This window comes from Panulirus ornatus, chromosome 13 (assembly GCF_036320965.1).
Source record: "Panulirus ornatus isolate Po-2019 chromosome 13, ASM3632096v1, whole genome shotgun sequence".
NCBI lineage: Eukaryota > Metazoa > Arthropoda > Malacostraca > Decapoda > Palinuridae > Panulirus > Panulirus ornatus.
The window spans coordinates 12,773,058-12,795,061 of record NC_092236.1 but is presented as its reverse complement, the minus strand read 5'-3'; the positions used below and the strand labels follow the sequence as shown (position 1 = coordinate 12,795,061).

General features: G+C 35.8%; 2 protein-coding genes across 4 annotated transcripts in view; both read right to left on the bottom strand.

Moving 5' to 3' along the window:
* The window catches only part of LOC139752773 (uncharacterized), a 28,492-nt gene extending 12,330 nt beyond the window's left edge, over positions 1-16,162 (bottom strand). Inside the window, exons 1-7 of one of the 3 annotated variants that reach the window (XM_071668687.1) lie at positions 16,122-16,162; positions 9,822-10,036; positions 9,472-9,581; positions 6,052-6,147; positions 3,959-4,049; positions 2,345-2,466; positions 638-757 (exon numbers count right to left, since the gene is read on the bottom strand). In XM_071668687.1, coding sequence (XP_071524788.1) covers positions 638-757; positions 2,345-2,466; positions 3,959-4,049; positions 6,052-6,147; positions 9,472-9,581; positions 9,822-9,939 — 657 coding nt within the window. In that variant the 5' untranslated portion in view covers positions 9,940-10,036; positions 16,122-16,162. Of the gene's footprint in view, positions 1-637; positions 758-2,344; positions 2,467-3,958; positions 4,050-6,051; positions 6,148-9,471; positions 9,582-9,821; positions 12,239-16,010 lie in introns of those variants that run through there. The other 2 variants (XM_071668686.1, XM_071668685.1) reach the window with 2 other exon arrangements.
* LOC139752772 (meckelin) lies at positions 12,425-16,012 on the bottom strand. Its single transcript, XM_071668684.1, has one exon. The coding sequence runs from the start codon at positions 15,993-15,995 to the stop codon at positions 13,200-13,202; it is 2,796 nt and encodes a 931-aa protein (XP_071524785.1). The 5' UTR covers positions 15,996-16,012; the 3' UTR covers positions 12,425-13,199.
* Positions 16,163-22,004: the final 5,842 nt, after the last annotated feature.

The window sequence follows — 22,004 nt, the reverse complement described above, 5'->3', positions numbered from 1 at the left end:
CTATTCTAATGTCTGCCAGTAGAAAGTTTGTTTCCTTAACTATTCTCCTAATGTTGGACTCTGATGGCAAGTTATGGATAATGTTGACTCAAGATGCTTATTCACTGTGTAACAATGAGGAACAGCAAAACCTAGCTGTTTATCTAAGAGACTTTTCCGACTGCTACAACTAAATGGCATTTCCATAATTTTCTTTAAACAATCTGGCTGCCGACCATCATCTTACCATCAAGGACTCATGATCTATAATCTAAATCTGCTAAAGAATTCTGGATGTTGAGCTGACTGTGCCATTTATATATATACAGAAGCTAATTGCTTGTGCATAGAAAGAATAGTTTTAGAAATGAATAGGGGTTATCTCACCAATTGTCCAAAAATAAAAAAAGGGAACAAAATGTAAAGGAAGTGTAAGAAAACAGCAGTGTAAGAAGGATAAGCTAAGGTGAGAACATGAAAAAAGCCCATCAGAAAAAATTAAACATGGGAATACAAGCTTCCACAGATGACATCAAACCCAAAATAGATAGATAATACAAAACTAATCTTAGTAATTGTTAATGTATGTCAGCAATGAGCAAGAGAAGTCAGAGCTGTTCTGTAAATCAATTGAAAATGATTAATGAATATGACTTACATTTTCATTTGAAACATCAAGTCCCTGAAGTTGTGACTGAAGTGTTAGTAATTTTTGAGCAATGAAATGCTCTTTCATCCTTCTTTGAGAATTTAGCTGCTCTATATGTCTAAAGCCACTCTGAAAAGAAACAGCCATATCAACAATCAGCACTAGGTAGCATCTGTCTGCATACAAACATAAAATACATGTGCAGTAAAACTGGGTAACAAATAAATCTTTTCCAAAGAATATAATACATTGTAAAGTGGTCAGCTGATAAGACTCTATGCAGTAATGACAGGTACTTAAGAAGTAAGAAAGCCTGTGACATTCAATATGGAAGAGCAACAATGATATATGAAATATACAAATATAAATATTCATATACAGAGAGTGAATTATCCCTGGGTATAGGGGAGAAAGAATACTTCCTAAGTATTCTCTGCGCGTCATAGAAGGCAAATAAAATGGGAGGGAGCAGGGGGCTGGAAATCCTCCCCTCTCGTTTTTTTTTAATTTTCCAAAAGAAGGAACAGAGAAGGGGGCCAGGTGAGGATATTCCCTCAATGGCTCAGTCATCTGTTCTTAACGCTACCTCGCTAATGCGGGAAATGGCGAATAGTATGAAAGAAGAAAAGAATGATGGTGAATATAAATTACTAAGTTGTCAAAAGAAGAATGAAGAAAGAGAATGTCAATATGGATCCTGTCCTGAAAAGAATGAACTATACAATTTTTTGTCCATTTGCTTCTTTTCTTCTAATGACCATCCACTTAATTTGCTATTATGACACTAAAGCTGAACTTGGAGGTTATCTAAAAATTTTGTTTCTTCAAAAAACATACAAAGAATGGTAGATTACATTTCTGTTTTGCAAAATTCACCACTTCAAAAATGTTTCAAAGTCCCATTTCACTTATACAGAGCATACCATATCTCAGAGGAGCATAAGCAGAAAAAGATTCCAACACAAGTTATTCTAAGGAGATGGTAACACAGAGTGTGATGGAAGATGTAAGTTGAAATATATGTTACAAAATTTAAAAACCATTTCTTCACCAGAAGTAGAACCTTATGAAAATCACAGAGCATTACCTAAAATAGGGGTTAAACATTCTTTTACCCTAAGCAAGGTGTAATCACGAAGATTTCACCCTCTTCATTCATCATAATATCTATCAAGCTGGATAAAGCTATTTCAAAGGGACTCACAGACCATTTAACAACCACAAAAGGCTTCTGATATCAGTGACACACAGGCACAAATTGCAACTTTCAGCCACCAACAACCAACCACCACTCATTTGAGCCTGAGCCATATGATCATGGACAAAAGTCCTTATTGTAGCCAGATTTTAAATGAAAGAGATGGAGAACTAAAGACAGAAAAGGAAAGTCTAAGAGATCCATAGACATGAAAAATCCTGCCTTTTAAAAGGGGCAGATCATACACTTTCGAAAAGATATGAGAAGGTAGAGGTTAGGCGGGGAAAGAAATTGACTTCAAAATTATCAAAACATGGTTGGTTGCTGTGTGGTTGTTGAATCTCTGTGAACAAGCATTATATGGCCTTGTACATATTATAGTGATCAATATGGATAAAACTCCTAGTAGATATACCACATTTTTAAGAGTATAATTGTGTCATAATACTTCGTAAATAAATACTCCTTATGACGTTAAAAATATGTGGCTGAGATAAAAAAAAAAAAACTGTACACACTTTTAACCTTTGTGCTAATGCCTCCACAGCATCACTCTTTCCTTTTTGCATTTCCTCCTGTTGTTGATCATCACTATTAGACAGAGTTAATAATTTCTTGCTAGATATGGTCATAACTTCCCCTGAAAAAGATAATAATCTCTTAAATTTCATTCTACATTAAACAGGTAAGTACTTTCATAATTTTCAAACAACACTGTAAAAAAGGACATTATGTACAGTATCACAAAGCAGATTCTCTGTTACAGATCAATGTTAGCACTAACATCTTAGTACAAATGGTAACTGGTACAAATGGCAATAAGGTTCTGCAGATAATAGAGAATCCCTCATCACAGTATTTATAACATGCAGCTACATCTATTTGCATTTACCATCGTCAACCATTATAAACTGATGAGGTCAGCTGATGCTTGTTCACTGGGATTCAACAACTATACAACAACCAACCTAGGTCTACAATGTCATAGTTCAATGACATATGCCAAGGAGCCACCACCACCATCATTCACTAACCACTAAAGTCTGTGAACCAGGCCTGTTAAATGTATGAAAAACGATAGGTTTCTTTTAAAGGAAAAAGGGAATTGATTGGAAGGATAAGTACATGGATATTCATAGAACTTTTCCTATAGCAGAGAAATGATATCCTTCAGAACCTACATTTCTCACCTACTATCAAAGCCCTTTGGGCACCTGAAAGTATAACCAAATAAAGGATGTAATTAAAGAAAAATTTAAGAAAACTAAAATAAGGAATTACCCTGAATGACAACCTGGTCTCCATTCTAAACAATCTTGTTCTGAGGGCAGCATAACTGAAGTCAAATACGGACAGTCATTCAGATAAGGAGATGCTGTATGATCAAACAAAGGTGTTCAAAGAATGTCAAAGACTTGTTTTCATTATCTGGAAAGAATGGTTAACATACTCTTGATCTAAAAGGTTATGTTCCTTGCTGATAGAGTGAATAACTGTTCACCTGTGTGATCCTCTGACACCTAAGTTATCTTTAATTCTTGATCGGACACAGAGGATGATGTCCACTAGAGAAATCTTCCATGACTATATTAAAATAATTGTTCCTAAATTCACTTATCTCTTTTTTGTATTTTGATTAATGCTTAGAAACAAAAGATGATCTTCACACCTCTGCAAACTATTAAGTGTGGATACTGCATGAAATCTATTAACTTTTCTTCCTGATCCTACAGCTTAAAGAAACAGTTTTCATAAAGATTTCTGCTTTGTTATACTTCCCATAGGGCAAACATATAGTAAAAATCCTCAACCTTCAACAGTTCCTATCAATGCTGAGATGAAGAAGCTATAGGTTTCTTCAGAAAAAGGTCCAAAACAATCTACTTCAAACAGGACTAGAAACACTAAAGGCGAATCCCACACCTAAAAGCTCCAGCAAAGCACTCATGTGTTATTTGTTCTATCCTTCATCATGAAAATTACTACAGAAAATTTCTCTCCCTGTATAAAAATCTAAAATGGCAATTTCTAATCATCAAAACTAAAGAATATTTCATCATCAATCTATTCATTAATATGTTTATTTCATAATTCTAGAGGGGTTACATATGGCATGGCTACTAAGAAGTTACCTGTCTGCTGAGATAATCTGAGATAAGGGACACCAGTGGCTTCAAGGTCTTCAGATGTAATGTCACAGATGTCTTCCCATTCATGAAGCGTCTGTGAACATGAAAAACATATCAAGCATAAAGCATTGATATTCAATTTGCATTTGGTGTTGCCTTATGCCATTTTGAGGGGCTGAAATTTGGCCCATTTCCTGGGCAACATTCCCAATCTGAATCCTAAATGCCAGATGTAAAATCACAAAAAATCTAAAATCAGTTCCAGTAATTACTGTAATCTAAAAATCTCAGAGATAATAATAGTATCATACCCAAAAAACAATCTCCCTTTACAGAAATGGAGTTCTCCTGACATGAAAATAAAATAAAACAGCTTGAGCCATATCCTACCTACACTTTCATTTTCCTACTTTCATTGAAAAAGAAGCTCCCTGAAAGGCATACTGCATTATACTCATCAAAGAGTTGAAAGAACACTGGCAGCAGACCTTCCATTGTCTGAAATCTAATCCACTCACTTGTCATTTGTTCTGTCCCTGTCAACAGTAACACCTCTGCTGGCCAGACACATGGTAAAATGAACTCCCAGATCGTTATATTTTTAACTTTTCTAAGCAATCAAGCCAGAATTTTCAGAGAAAATTTGGCACGTTGGAAAAAATGAGTTTGAAAGTGTGAAAAACTGTTCTCTTCAAAGTGGTGTCCCTTGGGCTCTCCAGGAGTTGAAACCCTTCTGCCTTCTGATAAAGTAAATGCTTCTCACCCCTCAATAAACAACAATCTGGTAACAAGGACCTACTGACTTGGTCCAGGGCTGCCCATCAACCAATAAGCAAAGTCCATTCAGCAATGAGGTCAATGTCCCCTGGCCATTCATACCAGTTTGAATCATCATTCTTCGAAAATGGATATCAATCTGATGGCAGTTATCATCAGGAAAGAGAAAGGTTTTATTTATGAAGGACATGGGGAAGGTAGGATGGAAATCAACTACCTGGGGTAAATGATCATGAAATACCATACAGGATAAAAACATTGTTACACATCAATACTTACACTTATAGCACTATAAAAACATCTGTATTTCTGTATTTAGCACTCCAGCATGGGACCTGCCTCCTCCTCCAAAAGCTTGTTTTGTTTAGTTTTCTACTCACTACCCCTACACCGCAAACTATGCATTCGGTCAGGTCGCCAGCTCATACATCTGTCCCTCTTATTCCTCACATATCTTCAACAAACACAACACTGGTGGAAACTGTTTCTCACATAATACACTGTGAACTTTATTTACATTAATGTAAATGGTTAGACATACACATTAGTAAACCATGAATATCATTTTGAAAGATTAAATTACCACAATTTCAGTATCACTGACATCATTTACCATTACAGTACTACATATTCACAACTCATGCAGATATATATATTTTCTTATTTCATAAGTGTTCCCTGTTTTTTGCATTACCAAGGTAGTGTCAGGAATAGATGAGGAAAAGGCCTCATACACTCACATCCATTCTCTAGCTATCATATTGAATGCACTGCTATCCACAACCAGACCCGCAGACCTTCCCATGATTTCTCCTGACAGCTTCATATGCCATGGTCCATTCCAATGACTGAACCATAGATGTAACTGTATTTCCCTCACTGATAAAAACTACAGCTAAGCAAAGCAGAACAAGGCAAAATCACCTGGGAGTGCAAATTCTCATGCCTTTCTGCCATCACTGTGTATGGATAACTGGCAGCCAGGAGGAATTTTCTCTAATGGTAATTACAGTTGCAAGTGACATCAAGCATCTTTGGTGCCTGAATTGCAAGCTATGCAATTCAACTAAGGGTGTGAAAAGTAAATAACTCAAATATGTCTGCAGTCCCATTATCAGTAGCTGAACAGAGGTACATATGAAAGGCTTCTATCTATCTATCTATCTATGATCATTCTAACCTTCAGCATATACTGTAATTCATTCTACCTGTTGTCTTCAACATCCTTCCTCTGCATAAGGACATGACTGTTGAAGTGAAATGGCTTTTTAGTTCAAATCCATACTTAAATGGTATAACACAGATTTAGGATATCTTACCTTAAAATCATTGTATGACAGTATAACAGCCTTATGAGTGCTGCACAAAAGGACTATGTACAGTTGTAGTGGATGAAACTCATGATGAATAACAATCTGATAAAAAAGGACAACATTTAGGAAATAAGAAGCTTATACATATGTAGTTTGATAATGAATTAAACTCATAGATCTGTAGTGGAATAATGGAGGAAGGGTGGAGGGTTTTGTCAGATGTTCATCATATAAAATTTCTTTTCTCATTATAACATGAAAGAAATACAAGGAAAAGTAAATGATGCTCTGTACATGCCTTCACCCTCTCAATCAATACCCTCCCATATAATTTCCCAGGAACACCCAAGAAACTTATATATATAAGTGGGAGACCAAATTGGAGGTGGAAAGATGGAGTGAAAAAGATTTTGAGTGATCGGGGCCTGAACATGCAAGAGGTGGAAAGGCGTGTAAGGAATAGAGTGAATTGGAACGATGTGGTATACCGGGATTGACATGCTGTCAATGGATTGAACCAGGGCATGTGAAGCGTCTGGGGTAAACCATGGAAAGTTCTGTGGGGCCTGGATGTGGAAAGGGAGCTGTGGTTTCGGTGCATTGTACATGACAGCTAGAGACTGAGTGTGAGCGAATGTGGCCTGTCTTTTCCTAGCACTACCTCGCACACATGCAGGGGAGGGGGTTGTTATTCTATGTGTGGCGGGGTGGCGATGGGAATGAATAAAGGCAGACAGTATGGATTATGTACATTTTTTTTTTTTTTTTTGCTTTGTCGCTGTCTCCTGCGTTTGCGAGGTAGCGCAAGGAAACAGACGAAAGAAATGGCCCAACCCACCCCCATACACATGTATATACATACATCCACACACGCAAATATACATACCTACACAGCTTTCCATGGTTTACCCCAGACGCTTCACATGCCCTGATTCAACCCACTGACAGCACGTCAACCCCGGTATACCACATCGATCCAATTCACTCTATTCCTTGCCCTCCTTTCACCCTCCTGCATGTTCAGGCCCCGATCACACAAAATCTTTTTCACTCCATCTTTCCACCTCCAATTTGGTCTCCCACTTCTCCTCGTTCCCTCCACCTCCGACACATATATCCTCTTGGTCAATCTTTCCTCACTCATTCTCTCCATGTGCCCAAACCATTTCAAAACACCCTCTTCTACTCTCTCAACCACACTCTTTTTATTTCCACACATCTCTCTTACCCTTACGTTACTTACTCGATCAAACCACCTCACACCACACATTGTCCTCAAACATCTCATTTCCAGCACATCCATCCTCCTGCGCACAACTCTATCCATAGCCCACGCCTCGCAACCATACAACATTGTTGGAACCACTATTCCTTCAAACATACCCATTTTTGCTTTCCGAGATAATGTTCTCGACTTCCACACATTCTTCAAGGCCCCCAGAATTTTCGCCCCATCCCCCACCCTATGATCCACTTCCGCTTCCATGGTTCCATCCGCTGCCAGATCCACTCCCAGATATCTAAAACACTTTACTTCCTCCAGTTTTTCTCCATTCAAACTTACCTCCCAATTGACTTGACCCTCAACCCTACTGTACCTAATAACCTTGCTCTTATTCACATTTACTCTTAACTTTCTTCTTTCACACACTTTACCAAACTCAGTCACCAGCTTCTGCAGTTTCTCACATGAATCAGCCACCAGTGCTGTATCATCAGCAAACAACAACTGACTCACTTCCCAAGCTCTCTCATCCCCAACAGACTTCATACTTGCCCCTCTTTCCAAAACTCTTGCATTCACCTCCCTAACAACCCATCCATAAACAAATTAAACAACCATGGAGACATCACACACCCCTGCCGCAAACCTACATTCACTGAGAACCAATCACTTTCCTCTCTTCCTACACGTACACATGCCTTACATCCTCGATAAAAACTTTTCACTGCTTCTAACAACTTGCCTCCCACACCATATATTCTTAATACCTTCCACAGGGCATCTCTATAAACTCTATCATATGCCTTCTCCAGATCCATAAATGCTACATACAAATCCATTTGCTTTTCTAAGTATTTCTCACATACATTCTTCAAAGCAAACACCTGATCCACACATCCTCTACCACTTCTGAAACCACACTGCGCTTCCCCAATCTGATGCTCTGTACATGCCTTCACCCTCTCAATCAATACCCTCCCATATAATTTACCAGGAATACTCAACAAACTTATACCTCTGTAATTTGAGCACTCACTCTTATCCCCTTTGCCTTTGTACAATGGCACTAATCATGTACATGTGTATATATGTATATGTCTGTGTGTGTGTATATATATGTATACGTTGAGATGTACATGTGTATATATGTATATATGTATATGTCTGTGTGTGTGTATATATGTATACGTTGAGATGTATAGGTATGTATATGTGCGTGTGTGGACGTGTATGTATATACATGTGTATGTGTGTGGGTTGGGCCATTCTTTCGTCTGTTTCCCTGCGCTACCTCGCTAACGCAGGAGACAGCAACAAAGTATAATAAATAAAAAAATATATATATATGTATGTATGTAATCAACTAGTAGGGACTATAGGAATTGGGATTAACAGTTATCTAACTGTTAAGCCCCTTTCTGAGAGTCTCCACAATCACATTACATAAGTCTGATTCTGTTTCAGAAAACATAACATTATGATCAGGGACATATTCAAACAAAATTGATTTGCAAAGATACCTAACAAGAGGCCAATGACCCTACCAAAGAGTATATGTAGGATTCATTTAGAAGTTCATGCCACCAGAAATTAAAATCATAGACCTTTTATCATAAAATCACTGGAACACAACATACTTATCAACACACTCTTAAGCATACAAAACTTTCAATAATGCTAGAGGGCACACAGAAGAATACTTTAGGTAATGGGAAGTACTTGAAGAAATTGCTGTAAACCAAGTTCCAAGCAAAAACAGCAGTTATCAAATGGTGTAGACGTGTACAGAGAAGAAGAATAAAATGATAGATATTAAACAAAACTGGAGGAAATTTATACACAAAATCAGGACACAACATTAAAGAATCATAAGAAGCATGAGGGTGAATAATACTTGGAATCACTTCAGAAACTATATTACCAATAGGGAAAATAACATATAACTATGATGAAAACAAAAGTACCTTACAATAAGGTTAAATGTTACTGATACTACTGGTATGAGTAAAAATCATTACATTACAGAGAAGAGCTGCCGAAAAGCAGTACAGCTAAACTGCTTGAATAAAAAAACATTTGCAACTAAGTTTCAACTATGGACAATACTGCCATCAATGATGATGCTGGAACAAATACATAAGTTCATTACATTCTTCATAAAAATAAGCTAGAAACAAAAAAAATCAGAAAAAATACTTTACTTTAGTAACATCTTTTGAGATGAGCTTTGTGGAGCGCAAGACTTTCTCCCCATGCAATTCAATCAGGTGGCCCAGGGTTGTGGAAATTATGGTGTGCTTCTTAACTGACTCTGCAGTATAACAGTAAATAAGTATTAAAACATAAATGTCCATATCATGACAAATAAGTCATTACCATAACTATTCCATATCACAGACAGTTATGAAAAGATATCACAGACAGTTATGAAAAGGTCGGCACATGCATTATACAATTTCAATCCATAACAGCAGCAGCATTACAAAGGCTACAAATGAAGTTCAATTACTCGGCATCTAAACAGAAATTTCTATCACAATCCATATCGTACCTTCTCCCTCCAGTTGATTTAAGATGTTCACAAGTTTGTAGAATGTAGCACTAGCCAACGTAATCTTGGCAAATTCTGGTGGTATAGTCTCAGAAATCTTGTAATTTATACACTCCATCTTTTTACAGTATTTCTTAATTCACATTGTATAAATAATGTAATCACTCAAAAAAATCAACAGAGCAGTAATTATTGCTGAAGATTTAGTAAGCTACCTGTAAAAACACACACTAATAACTGTAGCATTACAGAAACATGTTCATAAAAAATCTATGCATTTTGTTATACACTAACATATGAATGGAAGGGAGATGTAATTTCATATATTACAATGACCCGTTACTAAGCTTAACATATGAGGAAAAAAATACCTAATGATACAATAATTCAACTGTAGTATATAACCTGTAACTACTTTTCCAGCATTCTTAATATACTTCTAAGCTGAAGGGCACTCTCCTTACTGTGGGACACTGCCCTTAACCAAAAGTGGATGATGGTATTTACAAAGAATGTTACAAAAGGCACCTGTTCCTCAAAGAAAGAGAAAAACTAATTAAACAACATGATGATCTTTGTTTCCCAAACAAAGGATGGAATATTTCCCTTCTGTACACTTCAAAGAAATTATCAACGAACATTTTCAATACAATCATATCTAGTTTTAAGATTTGTTAAAGACAGGGCACATTCTATCTATACTTTATAGTCATTTACAGAAAAATATTACAATCTGTCCCTACTTACATAATCAGATAAATAAGATTTTGAGACAAGCCTCAGTATTATACAGTTATACTCAATACTTAATCAAGATGCAAATATTCATCATTTTCCCATTTTTCTATGAATAATACTTTCAAGCAAGAGGGTATATATGTACTTTACTGTACTGTGAACATGCACCTTTTCTATTGTTTTGATCTTACAGATCCCACTTTGCCATGCTACTGGTTTTCTCTCTCCCTTCTTTAAGTATTAAGTTTCTGTTCCTCAGATGAGGCTACTCTGCCACACTATGTAGTACATCATTACTGTAGTCTATGACAATTCAAGGGCATTACAAAGTGAATGATTGTTTCTTTTTCCACCCAGCACAGTTTTCAGTTTTTTCTCTATTTTTCTTTTCCCTTTTCATTCAAGGCATAGCACGCCTAAGAGCTCCTGTCCTTGATCTCTTATGATTTTTTGCAATTTGTAAAGAGCTATAGTGTAATGTTCATTCAACAGTTTTCAGCATCTTAAGTTCCTGTCTACTATTAGAACCTTTGACATACAAAATGGAAACAACTTCATTCTTATTAGAATTTCAAGTATCTATCCCATCCAAAGTCTATTCCAAACTCCCTCATCTAACAATAGTTTCTATGCTTATCAAAATATTTCACTTTGAGTTGCCTCTCTTTTTTGCTCTTTTTTCCATTTCCTCTGACCCTTTTTGCCTTCACTCAAGGCCTAGCCTCAATAAGGGATACTGCCCATATCTGGAATGTCTGACATAATAAAATTTGCAAAGAGTACAAATAACTTTATCAATTTTGATTCAAATCTCTTAGCATCTACCCTATTTAATACCTAATCCAAACTCCCTCATCTAATGATATTCTCCTCTAATCAAAATCTTTTACTTTGAGTTGCCTCTCTTCCCAAAATCATAGGAGAGTATAATGTCTGCCTCACCTCTGATATCTCCTTGACTGAATACATTTTATCATTCTTAGTATCTGACAATGGTGATAGAAAAATTACAAATCCTTTACAAGACACACTTATGCTTACTGTCATCATCAAATGTTTTAGACCTGTCACATAACACTTTAATTACTAGGTTTAAAAGTTTAAAATTCAAACATCTCAGACAGAGCAATCCTTGAGCCTAAAGGTAACCAATCAATGCAAATTACATTTGAAAAAAATTTAAAAACTTTTTATATTTGACAGAAATGAGCAAGCTTAATCTTCATTGCATCAAAATTACTATTACATAGTAACCATTAAAAATTTATTAAATAACAACACCTACTACAATAATTCATCTTTTCTAATACTAGCAGAAAGCAAGTTTCCTTTGCTCAGTTGGATTTAAAAGATGAAAAGTATAATGAGCACACGAAATCTCAATTCTAAAAAAAACCGTAAGTCTTTGTGAAGTTCCTAACTGCAATAACCAACCCATGGAAATTCATACATTCTGGAAAAGACACCTTGTACAGAAAAAATTAAGGCATCCAAAGGAAACAGTAATAAAATTTTTGCTACTGCAATGACAATATATGTACTTCATGATGAAATATTCTAGAACAAGATTACTTAATACAATTTCTAAATACAAAATCAAAGAGATGCAACTGTCTCTGAACTTGATCTTTAAAGTCTTGACCTCTGTGAAATTCAGCATATACAAAATATCAACAAACATATATTACAAAAGTTATAAAAGCTACAGCTGTATCTGCTGAATAAAACTGACTACCTGCTGACCATTACAGCACATATATAAACAATCACTCGCAAGCATACTGTTATAAAGAGTATCTATTCTATCTATATCTCTCCATTACAGCACATATAAAAACAATCACTCACAAGCATACTGTTATTAAAAGTATCTATTCTATCTATATCTCTGATGCCTGTTCCCTTTGGGAACTCCCTCAAAGGGGTGGCCACAATAAAAGTCTCCATAACTGGTGAACTCCAGTGCTGCTCCTTAGCCTTTACTGCCTCATCCTTAACAGGCACATGGCAAATCTTACACGGTGTTTTTAGAAGTATTTGGGGGTATTCACAACAAAGCTCAGCAGTTACTAGAATCAGACAGATTTTAGCTATTACCAAAGTCATATAACCATGTGAGAATTAAGACAGCAGCCCTATATCCTTACTAAAAGTCCAGGACCATAAATTTCTAAATTCTATCAATAATTCATAAATGTAACCAAAACTCAAGAAACTGCTAATCATATCCAAATAAAATCACCTACAAAGATTTGAAAACATTAAGTATCTGAACAGATCCTAGATACAAGCACAAAAAGCATAACCACAATCTATGTGGTACTTATCATGAGTTTTGGAAGAGTTCAGATTTCCAAGCAGCCAAGAAAAAAGTTCTTTATGACTGCACAAAATAGCTTGCCTCATGTCATGCACCATAACAGAAGTACATCTGTGACATATGAATGATGATTATGTCACAAGAGCTTTCCAACCTAGTTTCATAGTTACTCAAAGCAGTACTTGAAGCATTTCTTTCAATCATTACAGTAAGTATGGTGGTGCTAACAAATTTCTTACCAGTGGAAACAAGATACATGCTGTGATTTGGCATGACATACTGATTCCTAGCTGTGAAGCCACAACAGCATATTGATCTCATTACATCAAAAAACGCTGGTCAACTAGAGTTTTGTGGACCACATTTTTTCGGCCACCTGTGTAGCGAATTTTTTTCAATAAATACGAAAAAATAAAGGTAATTACCGCAGCCAGTACAAAGTCATATGAAGTTAAGTCAACAAATGTAAAAAGCAACATTTCACACAGCAAAAATGATAATTCATGACCATAAAACAAGACATGATCAAAGGTATGATTATTGTCCCTAAAAAAAAGACACCTATCATCAACCTCTTGAAATTCAAGATCCAACACACTCTCCAGAAAAAGCTTTTCTTTCACAATATAATCTAAATCCTTGAGAGCATGCTGAAGGAACATACCAAAAAATCTTCTCATAGTTTCATATGCCTGGAAACTTTGCTCCATCTCTAACGAAGCCATTCTGCCTCGAGCTGCTGGCCTTTGAATCCCTGTGAACTTGTGTACTGGTTGCAAAATGGTATCATACTGCTCTCTAAACTTGTAGGTTACAGCTACCTCAAATATCTGACATTCACTAGAGGGTTCAAGACCCCGGTGACCACATAAATCTTCTTCTTCTCGTTTCATCTGTTCATATATAGACTGCATATCAACATCAGCAAAGCCATGAGCTGATCGACCATGAATATAATATCCATACATCGTGTGCTCAAGAATGAATACACTTATGTTAGCAATTGAACATAAATCTATAAATTGCTGCAACTTGTTCTCAACATAGCGTTCATAAAAAACAACCCTAAAGAACCACTGTATGACTGCAATAATGGCATAAACTGACATACTAATGGCAAATCTACACACAAAGCTCTGAGGAGGATTATAATCTTTATCATGGACAAAGAAACTAGCACTGGGATCAGCAGTGGCAAGATTTTCAAAACCAATTACTTTTAAACACAGAAGAGTCAAAAACAACTGGAAACTTACATTAGTTTTTCTATATGTCTGGAGTTCATTCCACTCATTTGCAATGAAGTACATTCTCCAAATACTGATTGGCTGTTCCCCTTTTAGTTTTCCTTCTTCTTCAAGACTGGTGGACAACTGTGGATGAGGAACTGAATTTTTTGCCCTTGGCTGCTCCCAGTCAATTATAAAAATGTCAAGAGTAACCTGAACATAAACTATGTACATGATTTGGATTAGTTTTAGGAAGCAAGCAGCTGTCAGATACTGTTTTACGAGTAATTCTTGGTTCTCCGTTAAAAGAAATAAATGCACAACATCCTGCCTCTTGAAGAAAATAGTCCAAAATAAGCAAGCAAAAAACATTACAACAAAAAAAACATTGGCAAGGTTTCCACAAACTATAACAAAAAAGTGAAAAATGGTGGGAAAATCCAAAACTATTTTTCCACATCGCCTTGACCAGCTCCATGTTCCTATAAATGACCAAAGAGTAGCAAGAGCACTCATAACGCCTACAGCTATAGACAAATTCTCACGGATCTTTGAAAAATTCATAGTGTATAAAACCTTTAAACTTGTCTCCACCCTTTTACCAGATTCATAATAATCATCTTCAACCTCAGCATATGTTATCTTTATCAGGGGTGGATAAATCAGCCCATCCCCTTCTCCTTCACGTAGCTGAATAATAATTTCAACACTCTGAGCATATCTTACAACTCTAGCTCTCTTCTCTTTATCATTCAAATTCAAAGATAAGCTCTCTCTTCCACTAAGATTGTCAAACAAGAAAAACCTCCTTGTCAGCTGCCACTTTTTATGACTCTGTTGATTCACCAAAGAGCCAGCTTCTCTGTAATTTCTATCAAGAACTGGTACAGCATATATCATGTGCTGTTCATCATCATAATATTGTAAAAATACATCATAGAATTCTGTATCATATCTATCCCACAAATCTTTTACATCTATGGAACAACTCTGAGAAAATGTTGTTCCAAATTGAACTGCTGCATCAAGCTGATAATCAATTATGGGACAAAGTGTTAACATAGTTTCCAGCCGTCCGTACTTCAGAAGATGGCCTTTGGCAGAGTACTTTGCCACAGTAAAGTTAAACTTGGAATTTGGAGATTCCTTCTTAAAGCTATAATGAGTTTTCAATCTGGTTTTAGAAAGATACACATTTGCTTCTCCTTCATTATAATATAACCAAGGAACATGACTAGGTAAGGTGACAAAATTATCTCCAAATTCCTCTCTATAATACTGACATGCATTAAAATCATCAAACTCATAATGCAAGAGAACACACATATTACTCAAAAGCTGGCAAGCAGATTTGTTCTGGTTAAATGTGCATGAATGAGCAGCCATTCTGAAATTCTCCATAAAGAAGGTAGAATATACTTTTTTCCCATTATCAAACTTGACAATGTAGCTACTATCTTTGTCTGGTATTTTTGACAGCTCAGATAGCGGGGTGCAAATACCACCAAGTTCTTCATGTGTTTTGGGACATGAACAAGAGCCACCACTTGCAGTATACAATGATGAATGACATGGGATACAAGCCCCATCTCCTGGAACACTACCATTCGCGCATTCAATGCAGACCATACCACCCAAAGATGACCCATTAAGAGCCTTATCAACCATTATATCCGACGTTCCTAAACATGGCAGACATGTTTTCGATGTATCATTTAGAGAAGACCCGCTACAAGGCACACAGCTCCTCTTGTCAACAGAGGTAACGTGTAATGGAGGACAAGCTTCGCATTTAAGATTATAGCCTTCATATATAGATTTAAATCCCGGCAAACAAGTACAGGTATAATTATCATCCAGCGCTGACTGATTTATGGGACAAGCCATACATTGAAGACTCACGTTATCAAAATATTCATTCTCTTGGCAAGAATCAGTATCATAATATGCAACAAACTCTAAATTACGAGCACTTGCAAGTTGTAAAACTAAAATGAGCAGGCAACTTGGTACCTTTGAATACTGTGACATGTTTGTTTTGTAAACATCTGCATTCGAAAGTGTTAACGTTTCATGTTGTACACGATTTAGTTATAAATTCTCTCTGAAGCAATGTCAGTGCAATATATGTAATCTAAATTATATCACAATTAAATAACTATGCAGATATTATAAAAAACACGATATACATTAGTTTGATTTGTAGCAATTACAAGTTAGTTGAAGGATACGAACGTTTGCATTCTTTGACACTATCAAACTAGACGCAACTCCACCTTACGTATTTTAAAACTCCAAACAAACATTTTCGCTTAATATATATCATATAAACATTGTAAAGTTACTCATAACATATTTCAGACCTGATATTTCAAATAACAGATGAATATATGGAGCCTTAATGCTACCTCTACCTACTGCAGCGCAAAAGACAAAAGAAAAATGTTATCACTCTAAAAGTCTCGCTCTGATTGCAGCTATAAAATAAAATAAAATCTTTGGAGCAAAAGGAAATCCAACTAATCTCTGCTTTCGATGAATGAAAAAAATGGTTTGATTGATTTCGAACCCCATGCTGAATGGGAGAGAGTAATCAATTACATTAGTTCTGTAGGTTACCATTAAACCGAAACGTTAAAAGAGTAACATCATATCCATTTTGTATGTTACTATTATACAAATGAAAAAAAAAATGAATGAATTAAATTCAGTACGCACTACCCTCACCACAGCCAAAGTTGGACATAGTAAAAGAATTTAATCGCCACTTTCCTTAACAAGCAAAGCTCGGTTTTTATCGACTACATAAGACCTTAAAATGGTGTAAAAATAGTCAACTACAATACTGTTCACCTCACATCAGCTTGGTTGACAGATTTTTTCACGTGCTAAAGCACTGGCATAGCCTAATTAGTATATATATGCTCAGAAATGAAAAATCAAATACTGTTTAAAGATTCTAACAAGATTTTAATACTGTTTCTTAAAAATACCCGTATCAGAATTTTTGAATACATTTTATTATTTGTTAACCTTTGTACAGACCATTAAAACATATTGAGGTAGTGAAGAAAGGCTATACTCTCCTGAAACAGGACAATGAACCTATTGAAGAATAACAAAATAGAAAAATTTATATACACTGGTATGGCCAGCTTTGAGTGAAGAGAAATTAAGGGAGTGGGTAAGGTGCTGTTTTTGTGTTTAAAAGTAACACATAGAAAGGCATGCAGTCTGCATTATTCTTTGCAGAGAAAAATAATATTTATAATCATGAGGGCAAACTGGTTTTCATTGCAGGACAAACAAATGCCTGAGCTACTACTTTGTTGGCACTTACCAGAAGGAACCTTAATAACTATGCAAACATGTTTCTCTGTTACTATGAAACTGAACTGTGGAGCTGTCAGAGGAAGGGGTGCATTGGATTGTGTGGTAAAGATGACCACCTAAGTGAAACATCCAGGGATAGGATCCATATGAAGGCCATGTTCTAAATTTGCTTCTGAAAAGAATGACTTGAATTTGCATAGGTCATCAACCCACTTGTTTGCAAATTCCTTCATGGGACTTGGCTAACAGCAGAAGAACAAGGTGCCTCAGTAATGAGTTCATAATCTGTGGCATCCAAGAGAAAAGATTGGCACATTCCCTGATTCTAAATGGACTTGATAGCTGTAGGGTTGTCCATGACAAAACTGATGCTCTTTTTCCAGGGAACAGGTTGATACTTGAAGAAGAGGTCTTAAGACCCATATCCATACAACCCTCCAATGAAATGGTAAACCCTCCCTTGTAAGAGGTTTACAACCAACCCTGAAAGTACGGTGGGGAGAAATGAAAGTAAAGAGCGGACTGTACACAAACTTGAAATGACTATCATATGATATGTTACCTTATTACTCCCTGGTTCTCAGTGCAAATGGTCCTTTTTAATGGTTGGGATGGATCTATTCATAAAGACAGTAATATACTTTAGATTTAACATATTTAAAGGGAATGCATAACTAGTAAGGCTGAATAATTTGTAATCCTGTCATCTGAGAACACCAAAGGACTAGGCCTTCTATAATAGTAAAAGAATTTTGTATTTGGGTAGGGTTAATTAACACTCAGATGACATAAGGTAATCGCAGAATCTGATCACAAAACATGATGGAACAAAGCATCTGATAATAAAACATGATGCATCAAAAAAATGTTTACAAAACATAATGCAGTAGAAGTTTTTGGTCACAAAATAGGATACAGTAAAAGAATCTAATCACAATTCATCAATCTCTGTGCTGGTATGAGATGTGACTGTCTGTTTCACCAGAAAACCTCATGTCTGTGGGAACAATATTGTCTCAATGAGGCCTTTGCTTAGTAATCATCCACATCTACCAAGAGGCTTATCTCCTTATGAGAATGGAGGGACCATATGATGGTTTCAACTAATTTGATGATCAATGATGATGAAAGCCTGATACAACATATAGACTTTTTAAAAATGCTTGACACATGTAAAGAGGTTGGACCATATGTATGCCACTATGTAAGGGAATGATCTGATGATCTGATCAAAGGTCTCCCCTAGCTGCACCTTAAAGAGAAGCACAATAACAGTTTCTTTATACACTGAATTGCAACAAAATTGAATAACGACAAAAAAATATGGTGAAGACTCAAGCCAGAAACTACTGTTGAAGTGAGAACAGAATGCAGAATGAATAAACTGGGTGGGTTTGCCAAATTTAGATTAAAGCTCATGATGTTAGTCTTTTTTCTTGAGAGGAAATGGTAAGGAGTGGTTCGTGTAAGATGATCATTACTTAGGGATTGATGGTGGGGTTTCTACAATTTATTTTTGGGATTTGACCAACTGTCTCTTGAGCCAGGGTCTCTGATTTCCCTTACTTATTGGCTGAATCTGCAAGCAAATTCTTATCTGCCCTCTTCAACCTGTTTTTCCATGATCATTCACCTCCAACTCAATTCCTATCTTCTTTCATTTGCATATGACTTACCCATAGCCTCACAAGATATCAAAATTTAATAGGCTACAAACAGTTTAACAATACATAACAAGGAAACAGTTTCTCCAATCAAATCATCACTAACTATTCATAAACCAGACAGACATGAATTCATCATCCACTGAGAAATTATCTTATTTCAGTCATCCACAACTGCTCAATAAGCACTTACTCATACTTGTTATTGCAGAAGACATAAGTATGTCATTAAAACAGCACATAAACAGTATTAAGATAAGGGCCATAAGCAAAATCAGTACACTAAAAGCATTAACAAACACCACTTTCTAACAATATAATGAACTACTAAACACAACACAAACATTTCATCCATACCACAAAAAATTATGTCAGCCATAGCTTGGCCATTACAGCTAGTCATTACAGTGTCCATAAACTTCAGGAAAATGCTCCTGAATCTATCCCAGCACAAGCTTCAACCGACCCATGCCCCTCATTCCGAACTTCCATATGCACTGTCATTCTGCTGTATACACAACATCGCACTTAATAACTAGTTGACCTTACTTTATCCAGCACTGATCGCTCTTCAACAGCAGATCTTCCCCTACAGCAGATCTTTTGGAGTAATCAATAGATTTTACTGGATACCTAAGGTACATTGGCTTTGCAAACATGAAAAGTTAGGGCTACAACAAAAACAATTTTCTGCTAGGGAGAAATATGGTGAAGGTCATCCAAAAATTAAATAAAGAGTACTACCTACATAAGGATCAGCAATACAAGTAATGTAGTATCAAGGGTGCTTTCCCTGTGCTCCTCTCATGCTATACTGCTTTAGAATGCAGAATAAATCAACCACAAAAATTCCATTTGTGATATTTTGATACACAACAGGTTAAAGAATAATGGATCCAACCGACCCTAATATAAATTAAATCCTCAATTATGAGGAATAATAAGAACAGAGAATGCAACAACACTAAATTAAGACCAACTACTAAAATACGATGATAAAATATGTAATGTCTTTTGATTCTTGTACCTGATTCAGTAACATCCAGTTCACATACCACAATTTTTCTAAATTCAGCTTCAGTTAAACAGCTAACTGGCACTCAAAACTGTTTATATCTTACTTTGTCTACAATACTTTCAAATTCTTTTGAAAGTATCTCATATGGAAAAATAGTTTGTTCTTCACATATACCTTCAGCTTACTTATCTCTAAATATCAGCCTTGGGAACATACAATATTCTAGAAACAGTATTCTGTCATACAAATCTGTTGCCTACACAGTATATCACAAAAACTGGATGTTCATAATAATGTTTCCATGAGTATAATTGTTTCTGTATACAAGATGAATTTCAACAGGCCAAATGCACAGTTCAGCCGTCAGTAAAAAGATATGCAATTAAATCTTTCATCTAAAATGAATTGTCTTGAGTGATGGGAAGTGTTATTCAACTGTTTAGGTTACAAAAAGTACTTATTCAACTGTTTAGGTTACAAAAAGTACAGAGGTAATGATTAATTTATTTTTTAAAAGTATAGTTCATAAGAGGTAGGTTAAAAGTAATAGTTCAACTGTGAGTGAAGGAAAAGTGTAAGAGGAGAAAAGGGGAAATGAGATGAAAATGAACAGCATTGTAAAATGAGAAACTAGAGCCTTTAGGGAAACGAAAATTACAAATCAGCTGATGAAGCAGGCATGTGATGATAAGGAAATATAGAACACAGGATGAAATAAAAAGAACATAGCCAATGGAAATGGTAAGATGAGGAAAAGGTACTTGACCAAGAACTGGGAGTGATGCTTAAAAAGACATTTATTTACAAGAACTGGGAGTGAAGCTTAATACACCCTTCATTTAAGAGAAAAGAATGTTTTATCATAAAATAGTTTGAGAAACTTATAGTATTTGAAATGAATATCAAAGATGTGAGTGACATACTCTTATTCAGACTCTGTGTCATTATTGAAGAATGAAGAAAATATATGAAGGATATATGAACACTTACAAAACAAAAGGAATTATCTTAGGAAATGTGACCACAGTGTAACAGTCCTCTCATACTCAGATGACCTCACCATCACATCACAGCAAATGACACTACTTAAGCAACATGCAACACTACATAATTAAATCAGGACACTCACTCTATCAAAACAAAATGTCTGCATCTCCAAAGAAATCCAGCATCACTCTATTAACCTTTAACAAACATGAATCAAACCTACACCTGCCCATAACCTCCTCAACAAAAATCCAGACATATTAGAAATCATAAGTGGCTTGTCTTTGCAGTCTAAACTCCCTTCCTTTGTTTTTTCTGCTTCTCTCTGGTCTTATAATGCATTTTTTCTCTGGCTGTTCCATTGCAGTAGTTGATGATGGAGTAACTTTCCCTTTCTTTCCTACCAAGAGTGGTGTTCCTCAGGGTTTGTCCAATCACATTTTCTTTTTCTTTTCTTTACAAATGATCTTTTCTCTTTTACTTTTAACCCTATTCACTATTATGCTGATGATTCCACTGTACATTCTTTAGCTCACTTCCCCCACCCCCTGACCTTCTAAAGCTCCTTCTTTTTCTTATACGGAACATATTTCCTCTTTCAATTCAGATCTGTGCAGCACATCATAATGGGAAAGCAATAACCTATTTAAATTCAAGTGCCAAAATTTAATTTCCACCTGAAAAGTATCTCTAAACATGCTAGGAATAACCTTATCCTCTACTCTATCCTTGAAATCCCCATGTAGTCAACATCACAGTCTGCCTTCCAGAAGCTGGGGGTATTGTGTGAGTGCCATAAATTATTTTTTTTTGTGAGCAGCTATTTCATATTTACAGAGCTTTTATACTATGCAGAAAGAAGTAATGCTAACTCCTCCAATTCTTTATTAATCA

Bases quoted from the DNA above. Each gene is read 5' to 3' on its own strand.
- LOC139752772 (XM_071668684.1), bottom strand. From the start codon at position 15,995: ATGGCTTGTCCCATAAATCAGTCAGCGCTGGATGATAATTATACCTGT.